The following is an 18,631-nucleotide window of genomic DNA, read 5'->3' as shown; positions in this document are numbered from 1 at the left end:
CTGTCACGTGCTTAAGGTTTGTAATATCTGGCTGCCTTACAAGGAGAGTAAAGGGGTGCGTTTAGAAAAAATAATAATAATAAGCAACTGGATCTCCTGCCTCCAGTTTGCTACCCTCTGACCTCTCCGGCACAGGCAGTCAGGTTACTCATCCTAAACCACAGCTCCTGTAAAACCCGCAGTGTCTCCTGGATCAAATCCAACTTCCTCGCCTGGCTCTCACAGCGTGACCTGTCTTCCTTTGCAAACTTGCCTCCCGGCACTCCTACTAGGACCCCTTTTCTGCAGCCAGACTTCCCCACATTTGCACCTTTCCTAAAGCTTCTCAGCCGCTGGGAAGCCCTTCTTCACAAGCATCTCTGCACATTGGGACAAAGTCGCTTGCACAACACTAGTCATTCATGTTCTTCACCAGAGTATTTCCAGCTCTCTGTCTTCTGGGCGCAGGCTAGGATTTGAAGTTACGTGTGGCCCTATGGCTAACTGTGGGCAGGGGAGTGGCAAATGGCAAATGATACACACCTCTTCCAGTTATAGGAGCGTGAGGACGTTGCAATGCACAATCCCCATGCCTTCTCTCCCTGGCTAGGTGATCCTGCAAGCACATGCTGAGATAAGACAAGACCCCTATTACCCTGCAGCCCTACGTAGCTGCAGTGAGCAGAGACTTCTGCTGATGTGCAGTCGATATGTAGCATCAATGAGAAGTAAGCTTTTGGGATGTTAAGCCACTGAGAGTCAAGGTTGGTTTGTTATTGCAGCAAGTCTAGCCTATCCAGATTGATACACTACTTCCTCCATGAGGTTTTCCTTCCCTCTAAACCAGAACTAGGTCTGTTTATACCTCTACTGTGGAATTTATCACCTTTTCTTTGCATTTCTGTCAATGTCTTATGCACCTCTGAGTCCTCAGAGCCTAGCACACTGACTCGCACTTTCCCTTGAATAAATAGAAAATAAGTCTGCCCCTTCCATCATATGAAGCATTCCAAAGCTGAATAGAAGATATCAGAAAATAATTATCTGGGGGCTTCCCTGGTGGCGCAGTGGTTAAGAATCTGCTTGCCAATGCAGGGGACACGGGTTCGAGCTCTGGTCTGGGAAGATCCCACATGCCGTGGAGCAACTAAGCCCGTGAGCCACAACTACTGAGCCTGCACGTCTGGAGCCTGTGCTCCGCAACGGGAGAGGCCGTGACGGTGAGAGGCCCGCGCACCGCAACGAAGAGTGGCCCCCGCTCTCCGTAACTGGAGAAAGCTCTCGCACAGAAACAAAGACCCAACACGGCCATAAATAAAGAAATTAATTTTTAAAAATAATAATAATTTTCTGCATGTTGTGACAAAGTCACCTACAGAACTTTGTAGGTACTACCTTGGTACCACAGTCACCAATGACACAATACCCTTCAATTAGTGTAGATGACAGAAAGTAAGCTGGATCCAAAGTAACATAAAGGAGAGGCATTCATGGCACTAAAACCTGCTGTCCTGCTACAAAAGGGGTGTCTCATATCATCTCCCAGGTTCCTGGAGCATCCTCTTTTATCTCATGGAGCTGTGAATGCCTTACACATAGAAGGCACTCAGTGCTGTCATTTGAATGCAAAGCACACGCCGTGCATTTACTGCGATTGCAGGCTAGGAGGAGGTGGTGCAGGCCGAGCCCCTCCCCCTGACATTGTGTCGCGTCAGCTTACTGAGTGCACACCATGCGTGTGACAGAGGAAGAAGTGTAACCACACGTCCTGACATTAAACCCGTGACATGTGAGGTCAGTGCTTTTGTTCCTAAATTGTAAGTGAAGAAACCTAAGAGCAGAAGCCCAAGCTTCTTTTTTTGTTTGTTTGTTTGTTTTTATTATTTATTTATTTTGGCTGTACTGGATCTTAGTTGCGGGCATGCGAACTCTTAGTTGCGGCATGCATGCGGGATCTAGTTCCCCGACCAGGGATCGGGCCCCCTGCGTTGAGAGCACGGAGTCTTAGCCACTGGACCACCAGGGAAGTCCCCTGAGCTTCGTAATAGGATGACATGCTCATCAGCTTCATGGCCTCATTCTTCCCTGCAACCACGTTTAGAGAGCTCTTATGTGGACCAGGAAAATCAAAACGCCCTGGAGTGCAAGCCCTAATTGAAGAGAGTACGATTTTGGAAGAACTGAGGAAGGAGAGATTAACTATGCCTGTGAAAGCTCCACAGAAGTGGCATTTCAGCTGAATTTGGATTTCACCCAGAGAAGGAGAAAAGGGGTGGGGGGGGTGATGTGGGAAAGATGCCAGGCAGATGCAGTATTGCCATCAAGGCCAGGGGCGTGGGTGGGCGTCACGCAGGAAGGCAGGATTCCCTCGTGACCACTAAACAACTGGTATTTAGAAAGTGCATGTTTACCTTCCACTGGGGAGTAGGTGTCAGGGATACAAATCTTGTTCTAGAAGATTAAGATACATTCACGGATGACGGCTCCCTCACTGATTCACCCTGCTCTCCGCCCATTCCAAACCTCTCCCACACCACCTGTCTGTGGACGGGTCCTCTCGGGAGTGGGATTCGCCTGCAGGCTTGGCGTGATCTGCTTCGCCTGGGTTTGCGCCCCTTCTCACCAACTTAAGCAGCAGCAGAGCTCGGGAACTTTAAACTGGGGCTGGGTCTGCCTGACGCGGCCGCAATCCGTCCCATGTCATTACCCGTTGAAGCCAGCGTCTTTCGGCCTGTGGTCAGTCCACTAAAGTGGCTCTGGCCCCACGGACACTGGGGCAGTCGCAGTGGCCTTCTGAGGGGCCCCCAGCGGGACAGAGTCCCGGGGTCAAGAAGAGAAGGACTTCCCCGGGGGATGGTAGCTTGGGAGTGGGAGTGTTTGTGGGGGAAGAGAAAGATGGTGATGGAGGCCGTGAGTTGGTCATTGCAGCAAACTACATGGGCCTCAGGCTGACATCTGAGTTTGAGTCTGGATTTACCCCCTAGGAGTGTGGGAACCCGGCTATATCCTTTAGGCTGTCTGCTCTTGGGTTTCTGCACTTACAATTTAGGAATAAAAGCACTAAGCTCACATGTCACGGGTATAATGTCAGGACGTGTGGTTACACTTCTTCCTCTGTCACACGCATGGCGTGCGCTCAGTAAGCTGACGCGACACAACGTCAGGGGGAGGGGCTCGGCCTGCAATCGCAGTAAATGCGCGGCATGTGCTTTGCATTCAAATGACAGCACCGAGTGCCTTCTATGTGTAAGGCATTCACAGCTCCATGAGATAAAAGAGGATGCTCCAGGAATCTGGGAGATGATATGAGACACCCCTTTTGTAGCAGGACAGCAGGTTTTAGTGCCATGAGTGCCTCTTCTTTATGTTACTTCGGATCTGGCCATCTTAGTAATAATAGCTTCAACGTCCATTTAGTGAAACAATTCTAAAGGCATTACCGACTTTCTTTATACCACCCACCCACAAACAACAAATCTGCCGGTTCTACCCCCAAACTATACTTGGAACCTGTCTACTCCTTGTTTTCCTACTGCATCTCACTATTCCAAGCCACCATCTAGCCTCCCCGGTCTACACATCACCTCCTGAAGCCCTCCTTTCTCCCACTCGGCTCCACTCCAGCCGGCTGCGATTAGATTCATGGCACTGCATCCCCCGTCTTTCAAAACACAAAGTTCCTGAAGGCAAGGATCAGTATCTGCTAGTTGCCCAGCTCACATTCAAGAAATGCTTGTTAAATTATTTTAAAACTAAATGAATAAGTGAAAATGGTTTCTGGTTTTCCATTATCACTCAAAATTTTTACTGTTAAATGCAACACAAATATAGAAAACAGCATCAAGTAAATACACAGCTTATTGGATTATTCTAAAGCAACACCTTATCGTCACCACTGGAACTTTGTCAACACAGCCCAACCTTGACCCCTCCATGTGCCTGTCCCCAGAGAACCCCAATACCCCCCAAGCAGCAGTGCTGTGCACCTCTACGGGGAAGTATATTACTTGCTCATTTTTCTTACATGGCTTTTATCATCCAGGCCTGAAGCTCTGCACATCATTGTTTAGCTTGGGCCTGCTTTTTGTTTGTCTGTCTTGTTTCCAACATGTCTTTTAGGTCTCTTTTAATCTAGAGGTTCCCTTTTTTCTTCCTTTACAATTGTTCTTCCTTTGCAATTTATTTACTGAAGAAATCAGACCATTTGTCCTGCAGACTTCCCACAGTGAGGGTTTTGTGGACTGTCTCTTCAAACTGTTGTCTCTTTAGTGAGTTCCCTCGTGCTCTGTATTTCCTACAAATTGTTGTATTTAGAGGCTTAATGAGAGGAATGTTTGATTGTTTTTTGGAGGGAAGATTCTTCATAGGTGTTGGTGTGTTTTTCAACGTGAGGCCTATGTCTGGCTGTCTCGTTTTGTTTGGCTAGTTCCATGCTTAGATTCTAAATTCAGTAAATGTGAACGGTAACATTTCAATTTATCATCCCTTGTTTATTTACATGCTGGAATACTTCTCTATAGAGAAATTTCTCATCTATGTGGTTACCCGCTAGTCATGTTTGTACAGGAAGGGAAGAGTAAAGGCCTGAGTCTCTCCCTCTGTTGAGTAGTTTTCAAAATAGTCAGCTTTCTAGCATCTTCCAAAGGGAACAGTTGGTGTTTGTTTGCTTGTGTTTGTATTATTATGAATTCTTGGATTTAAATGTATTCATATGTTTTGGTTCATTGCCATTTGTATGCTATTGATGTTCAGACCCCCCCCCTCTGTGACCAGCAGGGATGTCTTCAAGTTGGTTCTGACTCTTTTGTTTTTAATATTTATTTATTTCTTTATTTTGGCCGCACCGGGTCTTAGTTGGCAGCGTGCGGGATCTTTTTAGTTGTGGCATGTGGACTTCTTAGTTGTGGCACGCGGGATCCTGTTGCCCGACAGGGGATTGAACCCGGGCCCCCTGCACTGGGAGCGCAGAGTCTCTTACCCACTGGACCAGCAGGGAAGTCCTGGTTCTGACTCTTTTTTGACCCAGTCCTGCTCATCTTTGATCATTCTTTGCTTTCTGGTCAGATGTTTCAGGTTCACCTTATACATTCCCTGCCCACACATGCAATCAGCCATTTCTTCAAGAAGTCCCATTGTCTTTTAGTGAGAAACAGCATTTCAAGACAATCACCTGAAAAAAAAACAAAAAAAACAAAAAAAACAAAAGACAATCACCTGGGCACAAGAGATGTTTATTACTACTGCGTTGGTCATTTTTTCTGGGGCTTTTTTTTTTTTTTTTTTTTTTGCTATGCCATGCAGCTCGTGGGATCTCAGTTCCCCGACCAGGGCCGTGGCAATGAAAGCCTGGAATCCTAACCACTAGGCCACAAGAGAACTCCCGTTTCTGGGGCTTTTGAAGGACAAAGCTAGGAATTATTTTTAAAAGAGATAAAATACCCAACAAATTCACATTGATATTTCTGATTCAAATGTAGGACCCCAGGGTAGAACTGACTGTAACATCTTGTATCTGTATTTTCCTTCTCCCGCACTCAGAGTGCTTCTCATGTCACTGGGTATTTTTAGTCCGATCTCCTTTATTGAGTGAAGGCAACAGGAACAATTTTCTCATTAGAGTTCAGCCAATCTGCCCTTAATGGAGTTTTTGTCAACTTGCCAGCCCACAATCAACAGAATGCTCTAGCTGATTTGAGGGGAAAAAAAGAAAGGAAATTATTAAAAGATTCTTAGGAAGCTCATAGAATCTCTGGGCGGGCCAGAGAGGCAAGAAGGGAAGAGACAGAGCCAGGAACAAGGCCAGCCATACCACAGGGCTGCCTGGGAAGCCTCACTGCTCCCGTCCCAGGGAGACACCGTTACAGCTCACAGCTCACCCCAGTGAGACGGACCCTGGACGCCAGTCATGCTACCCTGCTGCCCGGAAGCTGCGTGTTCTGTTGCTGCTATAACCAGAGAGTGGTCTGTGGGGTCTCTTTGTTCCCTCTTGAGTGAGTCTCTTGTGAGTGCATCTCATTGGTGACTCTAAGTGACACCTGTGCCCTCCCCACAAGCCCCCTGAGAAGTCCAGTTCTGTTCCTGCCTCGGGTGGACAGAACACATAATGTGGAAATCCTGCCAACGTTAACAGGGCTGCCCCCCAAACACCCCGGTGTCCACGGACGGTGCAAATGCAGACACTCTGAGCTGGTAGTCCTGGAGCCTGTCTGGATATGTATTTTATTACCTGGGCCTACTTACCTGCTTCTCTGCTGAGCGTCTTTGAGAATTTCTGCCCTGTCCACATCATCAGCACATCCAAGTTCATCCTTTCTTTCATCTGATATTTGTAGCTACCCCCTGACCCATGGTGCTGCATGGGGCCTATTTCTTATGTTTTATTGATTTAAATTAATTATTTATTATTATTTTTAAAATTAACTTTTATTGGAGTATAGTTGCTTTACAATGTTGTGTTAGCTTCTACTGCACAGCAAAATGAATCAGCCACACATATACATATATCCCCTTCCTTTTGGATTTCCCTCCCATTTAGGCCACCACAGTGCATTAAGTAGGGCTCCCTTGCTATACAGTATGTTCCCATCAGTTTTATGCATAGTATCAATAGCGTATGTGTCATATTTTATTTTATACAGAGTATCGATAGTGTGTATGTGTCAATCCCAATCTCCCAATTCCTCCCACCCCACCCCTTTCCCCCTTGGTATCCATACATTTGTTCTCTACGTCTGTGTCTATTTCCCCTTTGCAACATGGGCTTTTTAAAAATCAAAGTACCTGATACATTTGCTTACATTCTGAGTTCAGTGTTCACTCACTAGGTGAAAGGAAGTTTTAAGCAAATAATGGAAATAAATATGTGGTTTACAAGATTCTTGCAGCGTATGCTCTTCACTCCACGGAACAAGAAAATGATAAGATTGACGTTTCTACTCCTAGTACAAACTCTTCAATGGCTACAGTATCGGGTAAAAGATATTATCTTCTGATATGAAGTTGGTAAAAAAAGTTTTATTTTTATTTGGCCGTGTGGCTTGCAGGATCCTGGTTCCCCGACCAGAGACTGAACCCAGGCCCTCGGCAGTGAAAGTGAGGAGTCCCAACCACTGGACCACTAGGCAACTCCCCCAAAGTATTCAATTATCAAGACCATGGACTTACATCACCCATTAATAATGTCCATTTACAACGTACACTAATAATGACGTTCCTCACTCTTAAACGTATGTTGGGCCTGGCGGCACTGACAAATATTATGAGGCCAGCATGACTCATGACACTTAAAAACTAAATGTCCAGCACATGAAGACAAGCCACTGCAAATATTTCAGCACTTAAAGTCATGCAATACTCAATTTTGTAATTTACAAAATTTCATTTAGGAATGATAAACACACGGCTTGAGGTTCTTAATGAAATGCCAAAGACAAAAAGCCATAAACCATCGTAGAATCACCTTGTCCTGCCACAGTAAAAAGGGCTGAAATTGGGCTTCCCCGGTGGCGCAGTGGTTGAGAGTCCGCCTGCCGATGCAGGAGACACGGGTTCGTGCCCTGGTCCGGGAAGATCCCACATGCCGCGGAGCAACTAAGCCCGTGAGCCGTGGCCGCTGAGCCTGTGCGTCCGGAGCCTGTGCTCCGCCACGGGAGAGGCCACAACAGTGAGAGGCCCGCGAACCGCAAAAAGAAAAAAATAAATAAATAAATAAAAGGGCTGAAATAATACACAAAAGCAACATGGAAGCAGTAGGATCCATGCAGAAGATGACAGCTTTGAAGAAACAGGCAAAAAGCCACATCAGGCTATGGAAGGTGTGGATGAAAGTACAGCTCAGTTTATGGTATAATATTTACCAATTGCTTTAATCACAAAGTACACAAATACTGTTGTTTTATTGAGCCCTATGTACTGGGAGAAGATGTTCTCAACAAATAATACTACCTCACATTCATCGAGCACTTGTCGACACTGGGCACCGTATGTAGCTTTAGCATCTTTCTTTCCCTGTGGCCACTCACTCTTAACCCAACAACCTAAGTGCTCTCACCACCCCCATTTCTTCAGACGGAGAAACTAAGGCACAGAGCAGTTAGACCACCTCCTCAAGGTCACCCAGCCAGGAGGTGGCCAAATTAGGAAAAGAACCAGGTAGTTTGGCTTCAGAATTCCCACTTGTAACACGATAGCTGCCTTTTAAATTTCATTTGTATTTTATGGGAAAGAATGTAGTATGAAAAATCTCAGAAAATGTAATGCTGATGGATTGGCTGCTTTGGTTGGAATAATGAAATATTTCCAGATAAAGTTTGATGCTGGAAATCATACGTGCACGAAATGCTACCAAATGTCTCCAACCAATGTAGTTATTCTGATTAGAATCAGAATATGAATCTTCACAGTATTTTTAAATAAGATTGGAAGCGACCAAGAAAACATTTTGTACCTCACAGAGAGATTCATCTTGTGACGAAGTAATCAGAGTTGTTGAACTTAATGATGTTATGCTGTTCCCTGTTTGTTTTTTAAGCTAAAAACACCTTTTCAACTTGCTTTTTCGAAAGAAACCTATGCTATGGAGAAATTTGAAAACCAACGTCTGGAAAGGTTTCCATTAGTAGTTAATTCTGCTGTCAAAAGTGATGCCTCGGGCTTCCCTGGTGGCGCAGTGGTTGGGAGTCCGCCTGCCGATGCAGGGGACGCGGGTTCGTGCCCCGGTCCGGGAGGATCCCACGTGCCGCAGAGAGGCTGGGCCCGTGAGCCATGGCCGCTGAGCCTGTGCTCCGCAACGGGAGAGGCCACAACGGTGAGAGGCCCGCGTAACCACACACACACACACACACACACACACACACACACACACACACAAAGTGATGCCTCATCTGAAAGACCTATCTGTATACTTAAGCTCGGAAATAGAATTGGTAGATAGGATTGGAAATTTAGTATCGTGCTGTTAACAGGCACAGTCAAGGATGACTTATCCCATTCCAGCCTGTTTTTGCAATTTCTCTCTTCCGGCTTAAAAAAAAAAAAAAAAATTTTATTGAGGTATAATTGACATACAATAAACTGCACATATTAGAAAGGTACAATCTGATAAGTTTGACACAAGTCAGACGTACACACCCCTGAAATCATCACCACAGTCAAGAACTCTTTCAGCTCTGATAGCCATGAAATGCAATGAAACAAGCAGACCTTAGAACCTGACTTTCTAATTGCTGTGTTGCAAAGTGTTAAAACAATTTAAAAATAAGAAGGTGTGAGGGAACATAACTCTCCACTCCTTAAGCACATAGCAATGTCCTGCCAGAGAGGGGAGAGGGAACTTCACAGGGGAGAAACCGACGAACACACCACAGGAAGGTTGCCAAGGATGACATGGACAGTGACGATCACGGGGACAGCTTTGCCCCCTTGATGTGCTGTGACGACCTCGGCACTTGGCTGTGGTCTTCCTCCCCCCAGTAACACACAAGCACACGATCCCAGGGTCTTATCACGAGAAGAGCACACAAGCAAGCCTGGTGGAGGAGCATCCTACGATATGCCTGACCAGTATGCCTCAAAACCTTCAAAGTCGTCAAAAACAGGTAAAGCCTGAGGAAGCTCCACAGTCGAGAGGAGCTTGAAGAGACGCACCTAAATATGTGATATCCTGGGACAGAAAAAGGACACTGGGGGAAAACGAAGGAAAACTGAAAGAACTATGGACTTTAGTTAGAGAGAGAATGAAAGCAATCACTTTGCTTGCACTAAAACTTGGAATATTTCACTGGACCCAAAAGGCTTTGTACCTTCAGCAAATAAAATTTGGAAAAGAAATTTCGTCTTTCTTACGCTTCCCAAATTTCCATTATGATAGTACATGCATACAGCTTTTAAATGACTCTTTACAGAGGGCGCACGTTCAAAAGGTTTTACTCGTGGAGGTTGCTGCTCTAATCAGAAAGAGCCGCCGACTCCAGCATTTTAAGTTCCATCAGACCCGGGTTAAGGTGGCCTGAGAACTCCTCGAGATTCCTCAAGAAGTCACGCCCCATCCATTCAAAGGATTCTAGAAAAACGTTTTTTATTTGGTTAGGTCCTGTCCCCTTCTCTGGATACCTGGGCCACTCCCTGAGGAAAAGCACAGCAGCCTGCGATTGCGAAGGCCTGCTAGACCCAGTGCCCACAGAGGGCAGGAGAGACACCATTTCCCCTTATTCATTCTAGGTAACAAGGCAAGGCACCAACTCTGTTTTACAAGGACCACTTCACCCTTTGTCCCAGAAAAGTACCGCACGTCCCAGACTTTGGCTCTGTGCTGAGGAGCATGTGAGCCGGAGGCTGTTTCAGCTGTGAAATGGGGGGGGGGCGGGGGGGGGGCGGGTGCCACAGGGCCTTCTGGTTCCTTCCGTCAGTCTTGCCTGTGTCCACTTCTAACAGGTCATGTCAGACCGTGCGTTCCTTTGGAGGGGCCCCAGGGGCCTGTCCAAATTAACTTAGAGACTTATCACGTCCCAGTGTGTCTCCTAAATCAGAGAATCAGCGTCATGGCAACTGAAACCAGAGATTACTAGGACACCTGGGCTGGCTCAGACCTCGACTGCCAGGTTCCGATTTGTAACCGAGAGCAGACGAGGAGGTCGGATGACCTCACGCCGAAGTCCGCAGGCACCGCAGGCTGCCAGTAAGGTGGGCAGGGCCGCGTTCCCCAGAGGGCAAGGCTGAGTCACCGGCAGAAACTAGGGGATGAGCAAGTTTCTCTCAGGACCCTGTGCCGGGAAGGTGCCGCCAGGGAGCAGAGGGGAGCTGGTCTAGGTGAGGCCTGCCCTGCAGTCCCTGCCTTACATACATTTCCTTTCAGAATTAAAAAGCTTACATCTGCATACAGCATCTGCGGATCTACAGAGACAGAGACAGAGCTCTCCGTCAATCCAGGGTGAGGGCGGCAGGCGGACCTCATCGCCAGAATGTTCGGACCCACCCTCAGCTCCCTTTGTACTGAGCCCGTTGGGGTAAAGGAACCCGCTGCTATTTCACCAGCCCCAGGCATTTCCGAGGCCCAGCACTGACAGCGGTGTGGGTAATGGACACCAGTCCTAAGAGTTGGCCAGTTGGATGAGTCCTGGTTGACAGGCGCCACTTACGAGGTGACCCCTGGGCCCACCGTCTCCCAGGGCCGACATACACGGAGCGAGGGGATGGACGGCGACAGCTGGGCTTGGGTCTCTGCTCCATCCCTCAGCGGGGGCGGAGGACCTCAGCTTTCTGCCAGGTAACAGCCATGCTCTGAAGTTCAGACAATTAAATGAGGCGCTGTATACATAGCAGCTAGCAGAGGGCGGGCGCTAACATACAAAAAGTTGGTCTGTTAGGTTTGGAACTGAATCGTAAGGAACGTAGACCCACATTTTCCGGCCGGTACTGCAGAGGGTCAAGTGAAAACACTCTTTAGAACACTGGCAGAAACTGGCTTCAAAAGAATGCAATTTCGTCTTTTTCGTGACCTTTCTGGCAGCAAGTTGTGAGGCCAGTGCAGGAGGGAGGGGCGGATGGGGACGTGCTGATGGCTACAGAGAACCAGCCTGTTCAACTGGTTTGTCCCAAGGTGCCTCCTTGCCAGAGGCTCATAAAATGCACACTCCCTATATGTACATACGTGTACACTTATACACAGGTATGCATGTATATGCAAGGGACTCTTAACTGCACCATATACTGTAAATCAGCATCATAGTAAACTAGAGTGAGGGCTCTAGAGATTAGCCCCTGAATTTACTCATACAAGTAGCTGGATGTTAGATCACCAGTGAAAGCCACCCCCAGGCACAAAGTGCTGAAAGCAGGCGTGGGGTAAACAAGCCTGCTTGTTTTCAATGAGAAAAACAGTGCCTACCAGTGGCAGGTTATTTAAGAAACTCAGAAATGGAGGCTGCAAACCTTTCTCTAAAAAAATTCAGCCACAAGCTCCACTCACTGTTTCCAGAATCAGGAAGAAAAGTCTCATATTAATAAACATTAATTGTATTTTGCTGCACCAAATTCTTAACTTTCTGACTGATTTCATTTCTTTCAGCTAATCATGTAATTCATTCTCAAATTTGATCAAATGAAAGATCACTACATGTTTGTAGGGTGTCGATAGCTCAAAAGGAAACAGTTAATTTACAGAAGGAAGAAAACTTTAAAAATTCCTGATGTACAAAATTCCAAACTCAGATGGATTTGTCATCATAAAAAGAAGAAATGTTATATGAAATATTAAGATAAAGCAAGCAGGGACTTCCCCAGTGGTCCAGTGGTTAGGGCTCCACACTTCCACAGCAGGGGAGAACAGGTTCGATTCCTGGTCAGGGAACTAAGATCCCACATTGCCATTCGGTGGAGACAAGAAAAAAAAAAAAAAAAAGAAGAGAAAGATAAAGCAAGCAGCTCTTATGGAATTTAAAAATTACAAAACTCACTAGAAAGTCTGAAGGTAAGCAGAGCCATCACCCAGATTATAGACTAAAACTAAAGAAAAAGGAGCAATCGGGAGGTCCGAGGTTTAGCCAATTACAGCTTTAGAAAACAGAAAACACAGTGAAGGAAATCATTAAAGAAATAATGACAGACCAGTTCTCTGAGATCAATAAAAGCCACCAGCTTTGAGGCTGAAGCACTTTCCCTCTTATTTTTTAAATGAAAAACGGAATTCAAGCCCAAGAGTCCAGCTTCCTGTACCAATTCCTGCCTCTGCTGTGCACGGAGAGACCCTCCAGGGAAGGAAGCACCACTGTCCGGGGGCAGGAGGGTTAAACCCATCACCGTGAGTAATGCCAGGCCAATAAAACAAGGAGTCCTGGTGGAAGTTAAGGTATTTATTGATGTGTTTAAACTCTGTACATTCTCCACAGATCAGATTAAGGAGTTTGTAGGTGAAGTTTATGTGTGCATAGTGGGAAGAGACACGGATGGGGTCAAGGGGAAGAAGAAAAAAAAAATAGTCACAGGGAAATAGAAAAAAAATACACCACAGGTTACCAGAACCTTCAGAATTAAAAAAAAAAAAAAAAAAAAAAAAAGGAAAAGAAGCAGCTGTGAGCGTCAACATCAACTATACAAGCATCACAAAGACTCATGTGAAGGAAACAAAATCTTCAATCAAAGCTTTCCATGGGATCTACAGATCACTGTGTGTACAGCCTGGAGCTTCCACCTTCCAGAGAAAAGCGAACCTCCCACATCCTCCCCAGGATGCCGGCCACCTCCTCCTGCTGTCTTCTCTCAGTGAACGGTGGGGACGGTGGAGACCAGTGCCTTCGGAGGGGGGCGGGAAATGCCCAAAGAGGAAAACAGCACATCTGGACATTACTCGGGAGAGAAGCGAGCGATCAGAAGCTACGGTGACTCAACGGCGGACAGTGGAAGAACGTCATGTACAAACTACAGGCTAATTTCTGTGGAAGAACTGGATTCCGAAGGAACGCAGTAGTGGCCCTAATCTGTACACACGAGGCTCGCTGAAAGAAGCTGGAACTCAAATGCTCGCTTAGAGTGCCTCCTTGGTGACAGGACTTGTGTGGAGACACCCAGGTACCCAGTGGTGGGCGCACCAGACTTCCAAGAAACTGGTCCTTCAAAGGAATTTTGAGAGGGGGATCACGACGTATTTTAAGGATCACTTACGGCTCCTTGTTTCAGCTAGTTTCTCGGCAACTTCTGAAAGCTCATTTAAAGCTTTAAATGAGGAATATCTGCCTCTTCTTTTTTTAAAATAAAAACCAGGACAGTGGGCCGTGAAGAGCTGGTTTACACAACGCGGCCGCAACAAACGGCCTGCGTGTAGCATGTACGGTCTATCACTGAAAATCAACATTTTCCATTTCTACAGAGAGCATGTGTGAGACAATACGATAGAAGTGGGACTCCTGATTAATTTAAAAAAGAAAACTACGTCAAATATCTGTAATAGATAATTTTTCCACTTCATTTAAGGTTTATATATCCTATATTGTTATATTAACATTTTTTCACCCATTGAAAAAGAATAGAACTTGTGATTCTACAGTAGTGCTTTATAGTCTTAGATCCAGGAGGTGTGAGTGTAAGATGCCATCCTCTGGAAGTAACTGCTGGTCCGTCGTAGATCCAAACCTCTGGACGTGTGCTGCCCGCCTCACCGCCCCCCCCCTCCAGCCGGGTGTCGTGCTTCACCTGCTTAAATCTGCATCTGCTCCAGGTATTTGTAGGTTGGGTTTTCGTAACCATGATTCTGCATCTTGTTCAGGTGACGCTCTTCTGGGGTGAGCATTGGGTCGACCTGCAGGAACAAAGACGGGGGTTACTGCGTGAGCCCAAGAGAACTTCCCAGGGCATCAGCAGACCTGAGCTGTATGATCCCCGGGAACCACGGGGTGGACCAAACAGGAGCAGGCGGTGAGGACCCGGGACGAGGCAAGAGAAAAGGAGGAGGGTCAGAGAGGTTCGGCTGCTGAAGGCTGGAGTCCACGTTGGAGAAAACAGTGAGCTGAATCTCCCAGCACCACAGTGACAGGTCTCAGCTCTGCCGCTTCTCTGCGGGGCAGCCTCGGCGAGGGCCAAGGGGCAGGGCCAGACGACCTCAGGTCCTCTCCAGCCCTGGAACCCTTACGACTAGGCCAGTGTCCAGCAGGAGGTGAAGCCGGATAACTGAGACACACGCGTTCGCATTCATTTCCTCCAGCATATTCTATTCTTTACTGTATTCATTTTCTAGAATCAAGACACTGTGGACATTCCCACCACTCACCAAAACCGAGTGGAAAGTAAGCAGTTCTGATCACAAAGGAGCAGAAGATAGAAGAGAAACGGCCTGGTCCGGCTCTTTCCGAATTTACTGTTGCCTTTCTCCCCATTGGAAAAGAGGAGTGTTACTCCTATTTCATATTTTTAAGAATCAATTCACTCACATCACCTCTGTTGCCTGAACGGTCACATACCTGGTTTTCTCCTTATAAAACACGTCAAAAAAAAGCAAACTAATAACGAAGAAGGAAAGAAACAGTATTAGCAGTCCTTCATTCTCAAACATCTGTAATGCCCCTGAAAAAAAAGGAAACACTGGGCTTCCCTGGTGGCGCAGTGGTTGAGAATCCGCCTGCCGATGCAGGAGACGCGGGTTCGTGCCCCGGTCCGGGAAGATCCCACATGCCGCGGAGCGGCTAGGCCCGTGGGCCATGGCCGCTGGGCCTGTGCGTCCGGGGCCTGTGCCCCGCAGCGGGAGAGGCCACAACAGTGAGAGGCCCGCATACCGCAAAAAAAAAAAAAAAAAAAAAAAAAAAAAAAAAAAAAAAAAGGAAACACTAAGGAAACAATCTGAGAAAACAGTTTTCACCCTGTGCAGCATAAAACGCTCCTATGCTTTCCTCGCACTCACGGTCGAAGCCCAAACTAATGTGAAGAGTTGGCAACAGCTCTTGTGACACGATCAACCTGACTCAGCCGAGGCTGCCTCCCGAGACGAGACCTAATAATCCGGAGAGTCGCCTAGCGGGCGCGCGGCCCGACGCGACGCTGGACGTCTGCAAGGCCGCCGACGGCTCACCTCCACGACCCCGTGGCTGATGGTGCCGTACTGCCTCTTCCTCAGCATCACCAGGCTGATGACGATGACCGTGGCGATGGCCACCGCGATGACCAGCAGGCCGATGAGGGCGCTGCTGCTCAGGCTGAAGTCCTCCCGCAGGGGCCCCACGGATTCCTAACGTAACGAAGCAGACGTGCGACAAGGTGAGAGACCAGGCAGCGGCGGAGGCCGTGAGCCTTGGGCCGCGCCTCCAAAAACCCAAGGGGGCGCCCGCAACCCTGCCGTCCAGGTCGCCGTCCAGGTGCGGGGGAGTCCCCACCTTCTGCAATCTCCATGGAGGTTCCAACGTGAGCTCTCTTACCCAAAAGCACAGGGGAGATGGGGGACGAGGGACCTTTGCTTAAGATAGCGCGAGGTGCTCCCAGGAGGGAGAGGGAACGGCCGAGGCTGGGGTGGGACCTGCCATCCGGTTTTGCAGCGGGACACATACCGGCCCCTCCTCGAGGCCTCCGACTCTCTCGGCGTTGAGAATCATTTCCTTCACGTCCAGGGTCTCGTCAATGACCTGGAACGGGGGCGGGGGGTGGGGAGAACGTCACCAGCCGGGGGGGAGGGCAGATTTCGCGTGTAACGGCTCCTTGTCCCCTCCATTCAAGCAGACGCCTGACGGATCCCACTGACTCATCAGCTCTGCGCCGTCTAAGTCCGCTCACCAAACCCCTGAACAAAGCAGCAGGTGTGGCTGCAAAGCTACCGTACAGCAGTTGGTCTTCTAAGGGCTGTCACCTGCGTGTTCCTTTAGGTAACCCTTGTGGAGACGATTCGGCCCAGATTACCAAGCAGCCATGTTTAAATATCAAATTCAGTTAAAGATAATCCAGAAATGTCAGGGATAAAAATGCTAGATGAATAATTAATAGGTGGTATAAACCTCAGGCAACGTTAAGAACCCATTTCAACTCTATTCCATTTTCAAGTTATTAAATCTCTACTCATCTGAAGTGGCCTCTCATATTTTATTCATACCTTTAGTTGCAAAGATACTTTGCACTGTACAGCAAGAGATGAGCTACCGCCGAAAAATAATTCTTTGCTCACACCCAGACTCTAAACAATACAGCGCATCTGTGGGAGCCTGCCCACCTGCTCGCCTACGAAGACGGACACGTGGAGGTCCATCTGGGAAGCATCGAAAACAAGGCGACTCGCTCCAATTATTCTCAAAGTTAACACGTGCACAGAGCAGGGAGAAACGGCTCACCATATTTCCATCCACTTTCTTCTTACTGTTAATCACTTTCTCCTCGGCCCCGATCAGTCCTCCTTCCTGCTCTCCCAGTGCAGATCCTGTGTGGAGAGAGCACCCCTGAGTTTCCTGGGATAGGCTGCCCTCAGGCCAACCTCACGGAAGCAGCAGACGCCCTCCTGAGGGCCGGGGAGCCCTCACCAAACGCCCCCTCCCCCTTCTCGATATGCTGCTTGTTCCCATTTGGGAGGGTGCGCTGTGCTCCGCAGGGGTGAGTGACGCAGGACCAATGGGTGTCATGGAGGAGGAGAGGGTGCTGTGCTCACTTTGCAAGCCCTCAGGAGAGAATACTTCTCGGACTATACATAGAAGCTGGACCCAAAGGCATTCCAGCATCAAACCACCCGTGACCCTCCCTGTGATATCACCAAGCACCCACGACCCCTCAGCTCACTCCTTTGACACTTCCTCTGAGTGGAAGAACTATCACACCAGCAGCGAACCTGCGTGCCCGCCTCAAGCACCATCTTTTACGCCACAGGCGATTCTTTCTGCCTGAAATACCCCCCCTGTGACCTTATATCCTTCCTATTTGTTCTTCAAGCTGCAGCTCTTTTTGGGAGACATTCCCAGATTATAGTACTTAGTTAGAGTCACTGCTTGTAATTATTGATTTTCTTCTGTGTCTCTCACTAGGATGTAACCCTCCCGGGGCTTATCAGACAGTCACACCCTCAGTGGTTAGGACAGAATGAACAGGAAGGAAGCATTCCCTACATGGGGAGAATTCTAACACCGGGGTGGATGGCACCTTCCCATAAACAGTGCGAGAATGGCAACAGTCTCTTGTCAAGGTCAGACACTGCCTGGGCCAGCGTCACCTGTGCGTGGCACTCCTGAGGACAGCGTTCGAAGGCGCAGCACAAACCCAGGGAGAGGAGAGGTGAGGCGCGATCTCCTCTGTTTTTAGCCCCAAAGCACGTGACTTCTGGCTCTCCTACGAGGGTCTCGTTAACAATATTATACACAGTGCTACCTAGACGCCTGTGACTTGAACCTTTTATAAACAGATCAACCCGGTGGCATACTCGGCATTCTAAGGTGACCACCCGTAAGTAAGATGCCAACACGAGTATCTGCAAAGCACTGCCGTCCCAGGCTGCCAGAGGCCCGGCCACGGCAAAGCTCTCCAGCTCACGGCCAGACTCGTTCTGGACCCAGAGCCGCTAGTAACCGCGCTGCAGCTGTTGAACCCCCAGGAGGCAGCTTTTTTTCCAGAGCGTTCGTTTTAAAGAAGAGTTTCACAACTTGATTCTAGGGTGAGTTAAACCAGGGCCGGCTTTTGTAGTCTCAAAATGTCAATGAAACAGCAACACTGCATTTCAGCTATTTGAGAAAGAGGAACCCTCTCTCAGCAGGCTGTTCATGTCCAAGCCTGAGAAATTCTAACTCTCCGCTCTTTCCATCTCTCTCTCTCCTCCCCCTCAGCATCTCAGAGATCATAGGGCAGGATCCTGTTTCAAAAATAAGGTGGCACTGAGCCAACAAATTTGAAGTCCTACCACCAGTGCTCAGACTCTCCCAACACTTTTTTTGGTGGTACAACCCTTATGTTTGACACCGACCAAAAGCACTTTGGTTTTATAGAATGAATAAACAAGGGAATTGAACAGACCAAAATTAATGTTTAAACTATTCCAACGAATAACACTTGAAGCATAAGGACAAGTTAAACTTTTAGAAAATTCAACTTCACCGAAACATGTCCAAGATGTGCCCCCCAGAGGAACGTCCACACAGCGATGAAGGGGCACATATCCAAGTAGAATAAAACAAAGCTCGTGCACACGAGTGACTTCTGCAGAGGCGGC

The 18,631-nt window shown here is 47.9% G+C and overlaps 1 protein-coding gene across 11 annotated transcripts in view; it reads right to left on the bottom strand.

Moving 5' to 3' along the window:
• Window positions 1-4,781: 4,781 nt before the first annotated feature.
• APLP2 (amyloid beta precursor like protein 2) overlaps window positions 4,782-18,631 on the bottom strand; it is a 78,723-nt gene continuing 64,873 nt past the window's right edge. For 4 of the 11 annotated variants that reach the window (XM_059069761.2, XM_067039330.1, XM_067039333.1 and 1 more), the window contains 5 exons: window positions 16,776-16,861; window positions 16,005-16,079; window positions 15,533-15,688; window positions 14,164-14,269; window positions 4,782-5,149 (listed from right to left, as the gene is read on the bottom strand). In XM_059069761.2, coding sequence (XP_058925744.1) covers window positions 14,168-14,269; window positions 15,533-15,688; window positions 16,005-16,079; window positions 16,776-16,861 — 419 coding nt within the window. In that variant the 3' untranslated portion in view covers window positions 4,782-5,149; window positions 14,164-14,167. Of the gene's footprint in view, window positions 5,150-12,812; window positions 14,270-15,532; window positions 15,689-16,004; window positions 16,080-16,775; window positions 16,862-18,631 lie in introns of those variants that run through there. The other 7 variants (XM_059069760.2, XM_067039328.1, XM_067039332.1 and 4 more) reach the window with 2 other exon arrangements.

The sequence above is a fragment of the Kogia breviceps genome, chromosome 7 (genome assembly GCF_026419965.1).
Source record: "Kogia breviceps isolate mKogBre1 chromosome 7, mKogBre1 haplotype 1, whole genome shotgun sequence".
Classification (NCBI taxonomy): domain Eukaryota; kingdom Metazoa; phylum Chordata; class Mammalia; order Artiodactyla; family Physeteridae; genus Kogia; species Kogia breviceps.
This window is presented reverse-complemented; position numbering and strand designations above follow the sequence as displayed.